The following is a 15,798-nucleotide window of genomic DNA, read 5'->3' on the forward strand; positions in this document are numbered from 1 at the left end:
TAGGGAAGTAGGCCTCTACCTCATGACAAAACAAGGTGAAGAAACTCACTATGCTGTAAAATTGGCATTCAAGGCAACCAAAAATGACACCAAGTATGAAGTACTATTGACAAGTTTCATCATGGCCAAAGGGTAAGACGCAAGTGAAGTTGAAGTACACATAGATTCCTAGCAGGTAGTGAACTAGGTGATAGGGGAGTATCTAGCAAAAGGGGACAAGTTGAAGTTGTAGCTGTAATGGGCATGGGATTGGCATGATCAGTTCCAGTACTTCAACATTTGTTAGATACGATGGCAAGAAAATTGGCAAGTAGAAAAGCTCGTGTGAGTTGCTTCAGGTGTTGGAGTCCCCGTCTATAGGAAGCGAAGTATCGGTAGAAGCATTATACCAAAATGGGCACATGATGTGAAAAAATACTTGACCACAAGGGAACTTCCAAGAGGACAAAAGAAGGTGAGAAAGATAAGACCTAGATAAGTCAACCATAGTGGAAGGGATGTTATATAACAGAGGCTTCTCCAGACCACTCTTGCATTACATATCCAAAGAGAGAGTGCAATATGTGATGGAAAATATACATGAGGGAGTCTACGAAAATCATTCCGGTTGTAAAGCCTTAGCAAAGAATGCCATGAGGGTAGATATATTACTGGCCCCACGCGCGAAAGATAGGAAAGAATTTTTCAAGAAGTGATAGAATTGCCAGCTACAAGCAATTGTGCCTCACAACCTGCCGAAGGAGTTGACCACGATGGCGACACCATGGCCTTTCGCCTAATGGGGAATAGAAATTGTAGGACTCATGCTGCCAAAAAAGGGAGGTGTCAAGTTCATCGTGGTCGCCATTGCCTACTTCACAAAGTGAGTAGAAGCAAAGGCATTAGTGACAACTATTGCAGACAACATCATAAAGTTTCTCAAGAAATTTTTCATGTGTCAGTTTGGCATACCCTAGTCCTTAATCTTAGATAATGGGCAGCAGTTTGACTTTGACCAATATAGGGAATGGTGCTCAGAGTTGGGAATTAAGGTTAGATATTCCTCCCCAACCATCCACAAGCTAACAGACAAGTTCAAACGGTGAAAAAAACTGTGTTCCACTTGGTATAAACTAGACTTGGTGATTAGAATGGAGCATGGGTTGAAGAGCTCCAGAGAGTACTATATGCATACGAGAGCACTATGAGGACCCATATAGGAGAAAATTCGCAATGACCTACGATAGTGAAGTGGTAAAATCGGTAGGGATCAGTATGCCAAGTTACCAAGGCCATCACTACTACAAGGAAGTAAATGACAAAGGCTTGGAAGAGAATCTTAACCTACTACAAGAAAAGAGAAAAGCGGCAGAAGTGAGAGCAGCAACCTGCAGGAGGAGAATAGTGGAATACTTCAACAAGAAAGTTAAGCATCGGGCATTCAAAGTCAGAGATCTCATGCTAAGGGAAGTTGAGACGGCCACCAAAAGACAAGAGCATGGAAAGCTTGAGCCTAGTTGGAAAAGACCATACATTGTCATAGCAAACAACAAACCAAGCTCATACCACTTGGAGGACATGAATGGGAACAAGCCTACCACACTCCTTAGGGAGCAACCAAGTCTTAACAATGCCCATGAGACCAAGGTTAACAATCTCGCCAATGGTTGGCAACCAAGGCTAACCCACGCACATGCGGCCAAGGTTACCTTCACCTAAATAGCGGACGAGAAAATATCCCACTCCCTTAGCCCACCTCTAGGGTGAGCAACCAAGTGTTAACAACGCACATACGACTAAGGTTAAAACTCATGCCAATGGTTGGCTACCAAGGCTAACGCACTCACATACAAGCCAAGTTAGCATTCGCCTAAACAGTTGTCGAGAAATTCTCCCATTCCCTTAGCATGCCCCTTGAGCGAGCAACCAAGTGTTCACAACGTGCATTCGACTAGGGTTAACACTCGTGCCAATGTTGGCAACCAAGGCTAGTGCACGCGTATGCAACTGGGGTTAGCACTCGCCTAAATAACGGTTGAGAAAATCTTCCGCTCCCTTTGCACGATGCTCGGGTAAGCAACAAAGTGTAAATAACGTGCATGCGATCGGAGTTAACACACGCAACAATGGTTGGTGACCAAGGCTAGTGCTTGCCTAAACAATTGTGGTCAATCGAATTCAAGTTTTACTCCAGTAACGAGTAAGCAAGCAACTCAAGTGGGGTAAACCCCTCAAAAGCGGAGATCCTAAATGACGCTAGAAAGCAGCATTAACTTCCAGGTATTAGCTAAGCCATAATGACATAAATAAGGGCATAATAGCAAAAGGAACTATGAAATTGGCCAAATAAACCCGATAAAAATGAGTCAATACAAGGAGTATTCGCAACCTTCGGCTAGTACAAAAAATAATACATAAAAATAGCATTTAAGGCTGTGAGCCACAATCAAGAGGAGGAATCGACTGCATGAAGAATGTGTCTACATCAGAAAGGACACTACATAGGTCCAAAGTTTTCAAGTCCCTGTGGATCGGGGGGAACCACGTTTTGGCTGACATATCTCTCTATAACAACTTCACCCTCAGCAATGAGTGCATTGGAAGTTTAAACAACCTCTAGGTCGAAAACCCCTGGAAGAGACAAATACCCTAGATGAACATCCTCTGGAGTAGCTGCCCTTCAAGGACACTTAACAAAGCAGGCTAAGCCCCTATAAAATAAAAAGCATGTCATAAGAGACTCAACCCATGTATTTGGGGGAGCTGTGTTTTGGACCGATAAGCCCTTTGGGACAAATTCATTCTCATCGATGTTCTAGGTGTTGCGTTGGGCAATACCAATGGCCACCGTGGATACCCCCTTAGTAGAGGTTGCGAAGGTCGAAAGCACATCTCCCGTGAGGTTTGCTTTTCCTCTAACTAAAGCACTTGTGCTCGGCAAAACATCCCAAGTTGGGGTCACCGCTTGTTCCTTGTGAGCAGATGGGCTAACGTAAGGGCCAACTCATTTGTCGCACTGTCGGCAGTGCTCTAGCTGCATTTTCCTTCCTTTGTCTCTATCAACTCAATGAAGTTACTAGAAGCCATGGATGAAGGGGACACTGGCAGTAATCCCTCAAGAGAAGGACCCGGGAAGGTGTCAGGTATCATGTTGAAGAAGCTATGGCCTAGGAGTGAATCTAAGTCTTAGACCCCTTGTCTAACCACATCTACGAAGCGGTCGGCGTGCAATGGAGATGGGTCTTGTCAGGTCTCCCGACCTCCTTTAGAAGTGGGGCCAGAAAATGTCGGGAAAGACAATACGCCTCTCTCAGGACCAAAAGGGTCGGCACATGCGGCGAGACCACGTCGCCGTTTGACCCCTCTGTGCAAGGCCTCTTCCCTTTTGTGTCCAAAGATGAAGGGGAGGCCCTCTTAAGGTCACGAGTGAACTGACGGAATTGGGATTCTCTTTAAGTCACATGTAGACAAGGTCGAGGCAAAATATCTCATCTGGAGTGGAGGTCATATTGAAACAACAACCATCTAGGAGCGAATGCCAAAAGGCCCTGACCGGAATCTCGTGACGAGTGGCCTCGCCAAAAGGGAACTCCCAACCTTTCCCAGACATAAAGAAAATTTTTTTATCCCAATTCTTGACATGGGAATACTAGGACTTCGAGTGGATAACCCAATAACTAGTGCACAAGCAAAAAGTGCATTGATTCTTGTCATGACTTCTCACACGCGGACGTGGAAGAATTCATATATAAAAAAGAGTATTGTACATGCAATACCGAGATTCTTTGGTATTCATATATAAAAAAGTTCTACTTATCATCCCTACATCATACACTAAAAAAAAAAAAAAAAAAAAAAAAAAAAAAAAAAAAAAAAAAAACAAGTATTGTGTGTTGTCTTGTAGGGATGAGTAGAAGGGCTCTAATATATAATCATATATAATGATTAAAAAATTCTACTTATCCCCTACACCACACACGAACATGCGATTTATTATTTTTACCATTCTATTTAAACACACACGTACATATTGATATGGGATGATAAGTAGTATTTCTCATGATTATGATTATCAGCATATGTCCCATCCTCGTATATAATAAAGTAAATGCGATCAATAAATAATGAGGGTAATTAAACTTCATCATAGCGAATGGTATTTACCAATTTATATAAAACAAGTAAAATGAACAAAGTTTTTATCTTACAAAATATTTATAGCAATTTATAATAATAACTCTACGTATTTCTCTTCCGAGTATATCAACATTTTTTAGGCATGTGGAAGCTAGCTAGTTAGCAAACCGCAAACCGCGTATGATCCTGATCATATGATATATTAGATACATTCGAATCATTGATCAGATGCTTCAGGTCACAATTAAATGTATCCACTGCTGCGCATGCTATATAATCGGAATAAGATATATGTGCATGCCTGCAAAATACATGTGCCTCTTACAATATCAATTACGCACGATGTTCAAAAGCTATTGACTACTGATTTTTTTCTTTGAGCCTTGGAATAATTAATTCCCAGTCTTATACCAAGTTTTGATTACCAACGTGAAGATTTTAGAATAAATTAATTTATTTGAGAAAAAATGCCCGAAAAATCTGGAAACGAAAAATGCTTGTTTGGATTATTTATGTGGTGTAAAATACTCGATATCTCCCTAAGCTATCTTGTTTGTGGAAAGTGACTGCCTAGAAGAACCCATGCCTAGCCGCAAGCTATGAGGCGTATTTAAGAGCATTAATATAATATGGTTGGACTTTATCTTAATTTCCACGCCCTACATGACGCTGATGTATATAATATGCAGAGGCAGATCAAGCTTCGAGGATTTTTCAGCGCCAAATCCGAGGAGGTTAAGTGTAACGCCCCAAATTCGGGTGGCTTGGAGAATTACTACCTGTCACTCATAAACATGTCTCCCAACACATCCAAAGGATAATCTCCAACAACTTCATAAATGAAAATCAATCTCAAATCTTCTCAATAATCTCATTACAAACTCCACACAATCTTTAATGCAATAATAATATATCAAAGGGTCCATAACTTCCCGAAAGTCATAACAAACCAACTAAATATTTCACAAATCTTACTAAACTCAAGACATAAATAAAACCCAAAGATATTAAAACTAAGAACACCAGAAGTCCTTCTTCTACCAACATCTCCTCAGCTTTAGACACAGAGCATTCTAATCCAGGTCCTTATTTGGACTCACCACATCATCTGAAAAATATTATAATGATAGGGGGTGAGTCATCAACAACTCAGTAAGCATAAATCATATGCTAGCATGCAAACATGAGCATTTATCAAGGAGAGTATGCAGAACAAAATATTTTTTCCAGAGTTATCGTGCAGAACATAACATATTTTCAAAATAACAGAGCGATGGTTTTAAAACAAGTAAAACCCATGGTACTTTGGCATAACATAAACTGAGTATCATCATCAAATCAAAACAGAGCATCAAACAGAGCAGAGACTATGTTTCACCCCCGTGGTAGGGTTGTGCTAATCCCGGTGGCCAAACCAGGCAGAGACAGAGGTGAAATCTTTCCTTTATTCTTCTCGGAGCTCCGAGTGTGCACACAGGAAAGACCACAATAAAACCACTTTGTATCCAAAGTGGGTGCACTCAGAGACAGAGAAGTTGGTACCAACCCAAACAGAGCAGAGCATAACAGAGCAGAGCAGAGCAAAGCAGAGACAGAGTCAGATACGAAAACCAGTACACCATGCCAAAGGTTTTCAGATGTTGTAACCAAATAATACAGAGTACCAAAACAGAATCAGACAGTTACACACGTTGAACACAAAAGCCAGAACATCTTTCTGAATAAATACACAACTTTTCATATCCTCAATATCACTCTTTTTCCAGATTTCAGAAACCACATGACAGGATTTAGCTCATGTCTACACAATGCATGCCAAAACATATTTTTCCTTTTTTTTCACACAGATTTCATGAATAATGCAGATGAGTGACCGAGGTTGATCTTTATTTTCACAAGTTCCCAACATAACACAAAATATGCAAGTTTTTCATAAAATCAGCCCCAGTCTTATTAACTTGTATAAAACCTAGCATAGGAACCCCACTTACCTGACTCCTGCAGTGTATTATCTATGACTTGAATACGATCTCTATCCGTCTCGCCACCTATTCATAAGATAATATAAACTAAATATTAAAGTCCAACAATACACAATTGGTCTTAAACAACTCAAGAACTCAAACTCTAGACCATAATTCAACGAGTTTAATCAAACTTAACTAGCCAAATAACAATCCGGACAGCCCACACTTCGACCCAAAATATTCTATACTAAACTCAGTACGTTGGCTATAAGTGGAGACTGATTCGGAACTGAAAAAGTGTTTGCTGAAAGTTGGCTCGACAGTTGGCTCGAGCCAAGTTCGCTCGACACTCCGCTCGAGCGAAGGCAAGTCAGAGAGGTTCGCTCGAGTCTCGCTCGACACTCCGCTCGAGCGAAGGCAAGTCAGAGAGGTTCGCTCGAGTCTCGCTCGACACTCCGCTCAAGCCAATGTTCATTTGGCTGTTCGCTCGAGTCTCGCTCGACAGACCGCTCGAGCGAAGTACGCAGAATTTGCCAACTTAACCAGTTTACACTACACAAAGCACTCTTCTTTCCATTCCCAACTCCATAGCAGAAAGTATAAACTAATACTTCCAAATATATTCTCAACCACAAATCCATAATTCTACTACAATGTAACTTCAAATAATCCAAAATTAGGACAATACACCAACCCGAAATTCTCACCACGCATAACAACCAGAAAGACTCACAAAAAAAAACTACTCAATCTCACAGTAAGGACCCAAAATAGAAACCGCAGAAAATGAGTATAAGACAAACCAAAATCGGGGAAGTAGCAGAGGAGATCGAAAATCAAAAGTTTGAAGATGGGATTCTTACCGGTCGAATAAGGAGGGATAAGAAGTGACGCTTGCCAACTTGAAGATGAGGAACCGAAATGCTGATGGGGAGGAACTACGAAATGCAGTAGACGGCAACCACCGAAACCAAAAACAGAGCAAGCGATAAAACTGAAGATGCAGAATTTTAGAGCATAGGATTCGGAAATCACAATCTAACGCCAGTAACCAGAAACAAAGATGAAATCGAAAAGAGAAGAGGGAGACGTGGGAGATGTGGGAGACGTGGGAGACGAGAGAGAGTTGCTGGAGAAACTTAAATAATAACTGAAAATGCGAAGAGAAAGGGAGAAAGTGACGGAGATGGAGGAAGAGAATTACTAACCTCCCTAAAACGACGCCGCTTGGTGGTCTCACTAAGCACTGAAATGGCTGGGCCATTTTCACGCACGGTTCCAAGCCACTTTGACAAAGAAACTGGGCCTTACACTAAGGCTGCGACCTTCCATCTATAAGAGTTTCAGGTGATAATGGTTATATAATCCTACAATTTCATGAGATCATTAGCCATAACTTTTCTTAACATTTTGGTCGTTATTCGTTAATTTTGGCGACTTTGGTAACTCGAACTTGTGTTTGATGGAGGCTTTTCAGTGCAGAATCCATCAATCAAAGCCGGTTTTCTGCAATCGATATTCCAGACTGAAATATGTCAAGTGACTTAGGGGCACCATTAACTAGTCGAAGGACTGGATCGAGTTCCTTGAATGCATGCTACAATGTAACAAACGCGTTCTTAGGTAAATAAGGATTCTTCCATCCTATATATACATTATTCACATTGATCTTGTTTCATTTAGCTTGATAGCTATATATGTGTCTTTACTTCTCAGGAATCAGTTTACTAACAGTCCCTTATGCACTATCGAGAGGAGGGTGGTTGAGCTTGGTGTTCTTTCTCGTAATTGCTGCTTTGACTTTTTACACTGGCATTTTGCTAAAGAGATGTATGGATGCTGATCCATCAATTAGACACTACCTAGACATCGCTGAACGAGCATTTGGTAAAAGAGGTAGAGTAATAGTATCAATCATCATGAGCTCCGAGTTGTTCCTTATTGGAATTGGGCTTTTGATTCTAGAAGTCGACAACTTAGAGAAGTTGTTTCCAAATTTTGCGGTCAAGATTGGTTCACTGATAATCAGTGGAAGATGCTCATTTGTTATCATTACAGCACTAGTTATCTTGCCCTCTATGCTCTTAACTGACTTGACTATACTATCTTATCTCTCTGCTATGGGAGTGTTTACTTGCATTGTCATAGTTGGCTCCATTTTCTGCGTTGGGGCACTTGGTGGCGTTGGATTTCAAGCAAAGGGAACGTTGTTAAATGTGGATGGCATTCCTACTGCAGTTAGCTTATATATTGTTTGCTTTGGCGGACATCCTGCGGTCCTTCAATTTATATTTCCATGAGAGAAAGATATCATTTCAGTAAGGTATTCAAATTACCCAAACACAATTATATGCAATCTTTAGTATATGTTAAATGTAACTCATCTCCTCATCGTAGTACTTTATGTTTTCAAACTATTTTCTGTTTTTCTATTTCTTATATGTATTTAGTTAGTACTACTCGTGACATATATGTCACATGCACAAACTGTCACTAAAAATTGATCACGTTCGAACGATGTTGAACCGAATGTTGGGTTACAAACCGTCATAAAAAGTTTTTTTGTGACTGTTGAATAGTAAACCAACACAATAACTATTTGGTGACACGGTTGTTGTGTCAGTAGGTTGACGATTTATTTCCGTTACGAGAAAGATTTAGTGTTAGTTTGGTTTTTTTTCTTTTTGTAATGGTTTCGTCTGTCACAAAAGCTATGATCTGTTGTAGTGATCTCACATGCACAAACCTAGACATCCCAAATATTATATGAGTAAGTCGATTGGCTTTCAATCGACTTACTCATGCAGGAGGGACAATATCTTAAAAGAATGAAACCAAGGGACCAACACAAATTTTTTCTAACCATAAGAGCAATTTCTTGTAGATTTACCGTCAATAACTCCATATTTATGTATTTAACCTACATCAAAGCAAACATTTGATCAAACAGTTTAGTTATTTATTTCAGGCATTAACTAGTGTAAGGCGGTCCTTCTCTCTTTACTGTTTTGCAGCTTGTATTTTACGTCTTCATGTACAAACACTTTAATCAACCTGCAGTTTAGTTATTTATTGCAGGCATCTAACAGCTGTAAGCTGGTTGTCCTTCTCTCTTTACTGTTTTGCAGGTTTTACTGTCTAGTTATTGTCTCACAACCTTAACTTACATGCTAACAGCTGGGTATCTCATGTACGGAGACAACGTAGGATCACAAATAACTCTGAATCTACCAAGTGGAGAAGTTAGTGCAAAAGTGGCTATTTATTCCACTTTGTTTATTCGAATTACAAAGTATGCATTAGTGATAACTCCAGTTGCAACTGCCCTTGAACGTGAGCTATCTGCAAATTACAGGAATTGGGGACCTTTACGAATGCTTATCCGAATCGGATTGCTTACGAGCACGGCAATTGTGGCACATGTATTTCCATATTTTGAGAACCTCATGGCCATCATTGGTTCTATATTTGTTGTGGCAGCTTCATTTGTACTCCCATGCTTGTGCTATTTGAAGATTGCTGTTTCACTCAATGGTTGGAGCAGTAAGTTGATGGGTGTTGTAGCAATAATAGTATTTGGAAGTGTAGCAGGAATTTTAGGGACCTATTCAGCCTTTGTTGACCTTTTACAAAATGTTTAGATCATATTCTAAAGTTTGTATTTTCTTTTCATATCATCATGTCCAATCATGCATGCATGCTCCTATTATGTATTAGGAAAACAAGAATTTGATGAATTCTTGAACTATCACTTTTTTGTAGAATGTAATACAAACTATAAAATAAAATGGCAATTGCAAGTTTTGGTAGAATAGTTTAATTAGGTAATGTAGTTTTGTCTAGGGAATGTAGTTTTGGGGTCCGAGAGAGAGAGAGAGAGAGAGTGAGGTGAAGTTTTCTTTGTCTAGGCAAAGAAGGTTGTCTCTTAGGTTGTTCCTGTAGAGTTTTTAACATGGTTGAGAGTGATCTTTCTTCCCTTTGGGAAGGACTAAAGTTAACTGAGGAAGAAGAACATTTCATTACTAATTTTCAGAGGCTCTCCAAGTTTTTTAGGCTCGAGGACAACACTGTTTTTTTACCTTGGTGGTGGCTGACAGAGGTGTGAATATGGAAGGTTTTCACACTACTATGTCCACTACAACAAATATGTTGTTTTGCCGCGACGATTTTTGCCGCAATAAGCAGGAAAAACTGCCGTAATAAATTGAAACTGACAAAATGAAGTTGCCGCATGTTGCAGATAATAAAACGCCAATTTAATAAAAAAATCAGCAAAAGTACACTTTGTGGCAAATATCTACTTTTTCCCGCAACTCCAGTTGTTGGTAATATGAAAAAAACTCGACAGAAATATGTCAAGTTGATCATTCAAGATATCACACTAAACTTAATTGCCGCGTAGATATGTTGCCACAAATATACCTTTTTCATCAAAAAATTCTGTCACTATTTCCTTTCTCCTACAAATAGTAATCGCTGCAATAGATTACTATTGGTAGCCTACGTCGCCAGATAAGGTGTTCTCCCACAAAGAGACATCATCAAAATAGGAGTTTATCGACGAGAAGTATCATTGGTAACTAAGTTTTATTAACAATTTGATACCGCTGCTTTTAGAGAATTACATCAATAGACATCACTAACAAAAGTTTCTATTGACAAAAAGTTCCGTTGAAAATACTTTTATTGTCGATTTCGAACTGCTGCTAAAACAAAATTTTTCACAAATATACTTCATCAAAAATAATGTTTCACGACGAATAACAACTAATTTAATACCTCTTTTGGCAATTTTTTATACTGCTAAAAATCAATTTCCATAGAGATACATCATCACCAAAGATCAGATGACGATAGGTTTCGTCCAAAAGTAGTTTTATTGAGGAGTTTGATCCTGCTGCTAAAAGTCAATTTCCATAAAAACTTGTCATAAAAAAAAAAGTTGCCCAACACTATCGTACACTAATCAAGCTGCATGCAGGTCTAAAATGTTGCCACTTAAACATCTTTTTCTGCAAGGATACATTGTGGGTAATAGAACACTCCATGAGCTATATATATATATATATCACATTGCGTCGGTTGCATTTGAGGGAGAAATATTTACTGCTCATTAGATATTAGTCATATCAGATACCCATATTTGCTACCTGTACGTAATGGTCTTTGGCCATCATTTTTCCAATGATTTTTATAGATCTTTACCATTGTTATAATTAATAATCAATATGACATAATGGAGCACTACTAACGAAAAGAGTTAGATTAATGTTCACACAATCTGAATATACTTTGTTGATAACACTGCTGCAGAAATGTCATCTTCAAAAAACCTGAATTGATATAAACTCCATCAACTCCAAACCTAGCTAAAGCAATTCCATATATGCACACATATATTGTTATATATTTCTTCTGTTTTCATTAAACATGATCCACAGAAAATGCCAACTTCGCAATCAGCCAATATAGTAGACATAGCAAAATAGGAATTTCCAACAATATGGCAACTTGCAGAAGCAGTTCATACATCTAGATTCAAGAACTGCATGTTAAAGGACTTGATTTACACGTCCAAAGCATGAGCTGTGGTCTTGGCTCAAAAACACCTTTCCTCCAAATCATTTTAGTCTCGCAGGCAGCATTGTGTCTTTAAAATAGTTGCAACTTTCAGTCCCCTTGCTAATTGATTGAGACCTGCTACACAAAAATGACAAGATAACCTTATCTATTACTATCACGTTATTAATAAATGTGGAGGATATCAGACTGGAATAACTCTAAGTAGAGATAGCTCATGGGTAACTTTCTACCCTTAATGATAGTTTCTAGATTCATGCAATATCATCCTAGCTTAAATATCCACTATGTAAAAAAATTTGTAACATTATATGCTATCCAAATATCCAATGCCAAAACATCAGCAACCTTTTTATGCTATATATAGCTTAAATATCCAATGGGAAAAAAATCTACAACATTATATGCTATCTTAAATATCCATTGGCAAAAAATATGCCAAAACCATCAGCTGTCTTAAATATCCAAAAAAAATCTGCTACCGTTTGTACACATTATTTGCGAATATTCACTTTTATCCATCTATATGCATGGTATGACATAAAGCAGATAAAATGATAATTAATTATGCAACACACAGACCAGGAATGCAAATGAGTAATATGCAGTACCTGTTGTCAAAATGCATGTGTTGTATCCCTTCCTATCACTTCCAACCAAGCCACATCCTAAGTTGCTCAACAAAAGTTTTTCTAAATACCATCATCCCCATCAACTGGCTGATCAACCTTCAAGAACAGTTCAAAAAAGCAAAAGCAGGGATGATTTCTGCACTACCCAAAAGCATGGATGAGACTCCCTTTGAGACTCCAAATCTTTCATGCGAGTGTTCATCAATTTCTCATAGTCTTTAAATTGGTTCTTGAATTCTAGTAAATCAGATCTCAGTGCCTCTAACTGGTTCTTGTACAAGTTTGCATCATTCTTGTTCTTCTCGTTCTCCTCAACAATACGTTGATAATTCTTATTGTTCCGCAATGAAGGAGATGGGTCAGGTATAATAGAGTGGCCTAGTCCCATTGCATAACCTGATCGATGTCCTAAAACCTCCTTGTACGCTGCATTAGCTGCTTCATCCATGTCGCCATCCATCTCGGTCTCATTCAACCGCTCAACCATCAGATTCTACATCCATAGATAATGAACACCATTAGTTTTGATTAAGAAGTTTTAATTTAAAAGCATCAAGATGATTTAACCACTTACGTAATTGTTTTCTGCAGTGTCGGTGATAAATCTACCTTTCTTTCTTGACCAATGCACTTCTTTATAAAAAGCTACCAAATTCGAGGCTTGTTCATTCTTTATCATCAAAGACTAGGTTAGATACTCCAATCACATAATAGAAATAACTTTTTTTATAGATGAATGTACTAACTAAGACTTACCATTTCCTCCATAATCCTAACGAAAGGCTTCCTGCCCCCTGTATGATTGATCTGCTGTTTTCACCTATTCTTTCTATTTCTCTTTGACATTTTCTGATATTTAATTTTGAAACATTACTTCATCATTCTATAAAATGATCCCTACTGCACTAGTAATAAAAAAATGATATGTATACCATTATGTTTTAACAAAGAAATAACTTAATATACATGGATATTTACCTTGAAGCCTTCACTTGACCACATTGCACATAAGTGTTCCCATACGGGCTTCTCCACCCAGGTTGTTCCACCAAAAAGTGCCACTTCGTGTGTTGCATACTCCAGGTATTGCTTGCGTAGTAAGTAGTGGAATGCATTGTATTTTCGAGCAAGTGCATTTGTGACACACTCGCGATGGGAACTTTGTGTCCAATCCAATATAAAGTCAGCCTATGAAATAAATATATTAGTGAAAACTGCATTTCTCTCAAGACTTGGTGTTTGCAGTAGTAAAATTGTGTTTCAAACAAAACGAGTAATAAAATGATTTACTCGAACACGGTCTATGAGCTCATCCTTCTCCTCTTTGCCTACGTTTTTCCAGCTTGCATGGCGCATGTTTGCATGAAGTCTCACAATCGTTGTCACTCGTCCAGAAAATATGTAGTAATTCTCGCATGATGGTCCTCTTTGTCCATCCTTAATATTCAAAGGTATCTTCCCAATTTTTCGAAGGCGTTCAAAGAGCGTGTCTTTTGCTGGTCCCCAACTACGTTTTTGAGTTGGCAATCTGTAGAATCTGATAAAACATCATTCGCAATTCTATTAGACCTCTCTTGATCAAGTGTAGAAGTGTATAAAACATTACTATTCTCAAAAGGGTCAATCTTGCAACTTACGTGCAGTGGCCACAGTCCTAGGAGCATCATTAGCATCTTCCGTAGCCTCATCTACACCCACATTTGGTGGTTGAGTTGTCCACCAGTATCTTCTACATCGCGCAATAGTGGAGGCCCATGACGTAACATCGAGACTCTACCTGCTGATACGTGCCAGCCATGATGTCCACCCCGTCCATGGAGTCTTCCTCTTACGCATCACCATTGTCAATACATGCAATAGTAGTCCTACAGTACTTATGATAAAGAGGAAACATGAGTTATTAGTTTATTCCCCTGTTTTCTTTGAACAATTCCAGGTCTCTCACCCAACATTAGATACGAAAACATAGCAAAGATGCATGCTTTATAATTTTTTTGGCTATGCCTAAAACATATATGAATCTTGGATAAATCTAAATTTAGTGAAACTGCATAATACTCGTATAAATGAAATGTCTTTTGGACATGAAAATGAAGTTCCAACATTATATCATTCATGCCAAATTGATACCACACTATCAATTTTCCATTTTACACTAATGGACTGCAACAACAAATAAGACTTAATTTAAATGAGTTGCTAAAAGTTAATGTTGCACACTAGTTAAGTCAACAACATCCTTTACATGGGTAAGAGGAATTGCATCATGTGAGTGCTAGCTAAAAAAAAACTTATAGGAAAAACCGTCGTACATCCCATTCAATACAGAACAAGACACTATAATTTTGCCTCCTTCTCTAACAAACATGCATGTATGCATGTAACAAATAATTAAATAAAACTGAATACCAAAAAAGCTATAATTTTTACATACAAGAATGTTTAACTCATGTTGGCTGGAAAAAAAAAATCTTGTTTAAGAGTATGGGTGAGTGGCCAACATTTACGTGATATGAAATAAACTCATCACTCCATCTTGCATGAACTTTAATTTTAATATGAGACTTAGCCACTCAAACTAGAATGCAACTCTGGCAAGTGTTGGTTGTGACAATATATGAATAATCTCTCTTATTAATACATTACAGCAAGTGTTATGAACAAAGTAGAAAAATATTTTCAGAGAGAGAGAGTTAGAACAAAGAGAGAAATGTCAAACCCAAGCTCTTCTTATTACTGGCAGTAGTGTGATCCTGGGTCTTTGGTAGACACTGGAAATCAGCTTGCTTCACTTTTGGAATGTATGAGGTTCCAGAAATTCCTAGATGCCTGCGTCTCCTTCAGCTTTCAGACTTTGTCCACTCTATTGATCTTATGTGACCAAAGTGAGTGGTCTCCTCGTGTGATAAGAACTGGGGGTGTTTAGCTTAACCACTGTGTAAAGTGATTGGAAAGCTGGAAGAGTTATCAAAGTATAGATTTTTTTGACTTTTTTCTGATTATATTTCCTAATCTTCTGCCTGCCTCAATTTGTCTTTCCAGCCCCTGTCTCTATCTTATTCTTATCTTCTATGTCCTACAGCCATTGCTGTAGCAAGCTATTTGTGCATATTTTTTTTTTAACAAAGAATTTCTAACATTTTGTTATATTTGTTAAAAAATAATAAGTTTACAATATTGGAACGTAACACATCCTTATACCATGTTAAAAAAGAAAAAAATTGAAAAAATAAACATGCAAACTCCCCATATATGGCCACCAGGCTAGCTAGAGCCACCAATGGGAATAATAGGATTTTTGTATTTTTAATATGGGTGGCTCTATAAGCAAATGGAGAATTGAAGTATAAAAACAAATAATAATGTTAATTTAAATTTGAGTTAGTTTGCATAGTCTTGTAGATACCTTTGTAAAAGGAAGTTGTATACAAGTGTTGATTATTGATTCTATCCGGCCTTTAAGCCCCCCTCTAGCTGGCCGATTTAACATCAGAATTGAAGTG

General features: G+C 38.3%; 3 protein-coding genes across 4 annotated transcripts; 2 read left to right on the forward strand and 1 right to left on the reverse strand.

The window, feature by feature from the left end:
• The first annotated feature begins 7,395 nt into the window (after positions 1 to 7,395).
• On the forward strand, positions 7,396 to 9,339 carry LOC121235233 (amino acid transporter AVT1I-like). 2 transcript variants are annotated; one of them, XM_041131549.1, is made up of 4 exons: positions 7,396 to 7,430; positions 7,561 to 7,706; positions 7,800 to 8,406; positions 9,212 to 9,339. In XM_041131549.1, exons 2-3 carry the CDS (start codon positions 7,616 to 7,618, stop codon positions 8,381 to 8,383), a joined length of 675 nt encoding a protein of 224 aa, XP_040987483.1. In that variant the 5' UTR covers positions 7,396 to 7,430; positions 7,561 to 7,615; the 3' UTR covers positions 8,384 to 8,406; positions 9,212 to 9,339. The 2 variants fall into 2 exon arrangements, with proteins under 2 accessions (XP_040987483.1, XP_040987482.1); XM_041131548.1 differs by having other exon boundaries at positions 7,566 to 7,706.
• Positions 9,251 to 9,724, forward strand: LOC121235375 (amino acid transporter AVT1J-like). Its single transcript, XM_041131725.1, has one exon. It carries the CDS (start codon positions 9,251 to 9,253, stop codon positions 9,722 to 9,724), a length of 474 nt encoding a protein of 157 aa, XP_040987659.1.
• A 2,631-nt stretch (positions 9,725 to 12,355) lies between these two features.
• On the reverse strand, positions 12,356 to 13,809 carry LOC121235376. Its single transcript, XM_041131726.1, has 6 exons — positions 13,586 to 13,809; positions 13,274 to 13,483; positions 13,052 to 13,144; positions 12,870 to 12,965; positions 12,441 to 12,788; positions 12,356 to 12,391 (listed from the first exon to the last, which is right to left on the reverse strand). The coding sequence occupies exons 3-6, from the start codon at positions 13,061 to 13,063 to the stop codon at positions 12,356 to 12,358; spliced, it is 492 nt and encodes a 163-aa protein (XP_040987660.1). The 5' UTR covers positions 13,064 to 13,144; positions 13,274 to 13,483; positions 13,586 to 13,809.
• Between the last annotated feature and the right edge of the window lie 1,989 nt (positions 13,810 to 15,798).

The sequence above is a fragment of the Juglans microcarpa x Juglans regia genome, chromosome 6D (genome assembly GCF_004785595.1).
Source record: "Juglans microcarpa x Juglans regia isolate MS1-56 chromosome 6D, Jm3101_v1.0, whole genome shotgun sequence".
Classification (NCBI taxonomy): domain Eukaryota; kingdom Viridiplantae; phylum Streptophyta; class Magnoliopsida; order Fagales; family Juglandaceae; genus Juglans; species Juglans microcarpa x Juglans regia.

Bases quoted from the DNA above. Each gene is read 5' to 3' on its own strand.
- LOC121235233 (XM_041131549.1), top strand. From the start codon at position 7,616: ATGTCAAGTGACTTAGGGGCACCATTAACTAGTCGAAGGACTGGATCG. The intron at 7,707-7,799 runs GTAAATAAGGAT...TTTACTTCTCAG, and splicing joins TGTAACAAACGCGTTCTTAG to GAATCAGTTTACTAACAGTC.
- LOC121235375 (XM_041131725.1), top strand. From the start codon at position 9,251: ATGCTAACAGCTGGGTATCTCATGTACGGAGACAACGTAGGATCACAA.
- LOC121235376 (XM_041131726.1), bottom strand. The intron at 12,789-12,869 runs GTAAGTGGTTAA...CTATGGATGTAG, and splicing joins ACACTGCAGAAAACAATTAC to AATCTGATGGTTGAGCGGTT. The intron at 12,392-12,440 runs GTAGTGCAGAAA...CTGTTCTTGAAG, and splicing joins AGTCTCATCCATGCTTTTGG to GTTGATCAGCCAGTTGATGG.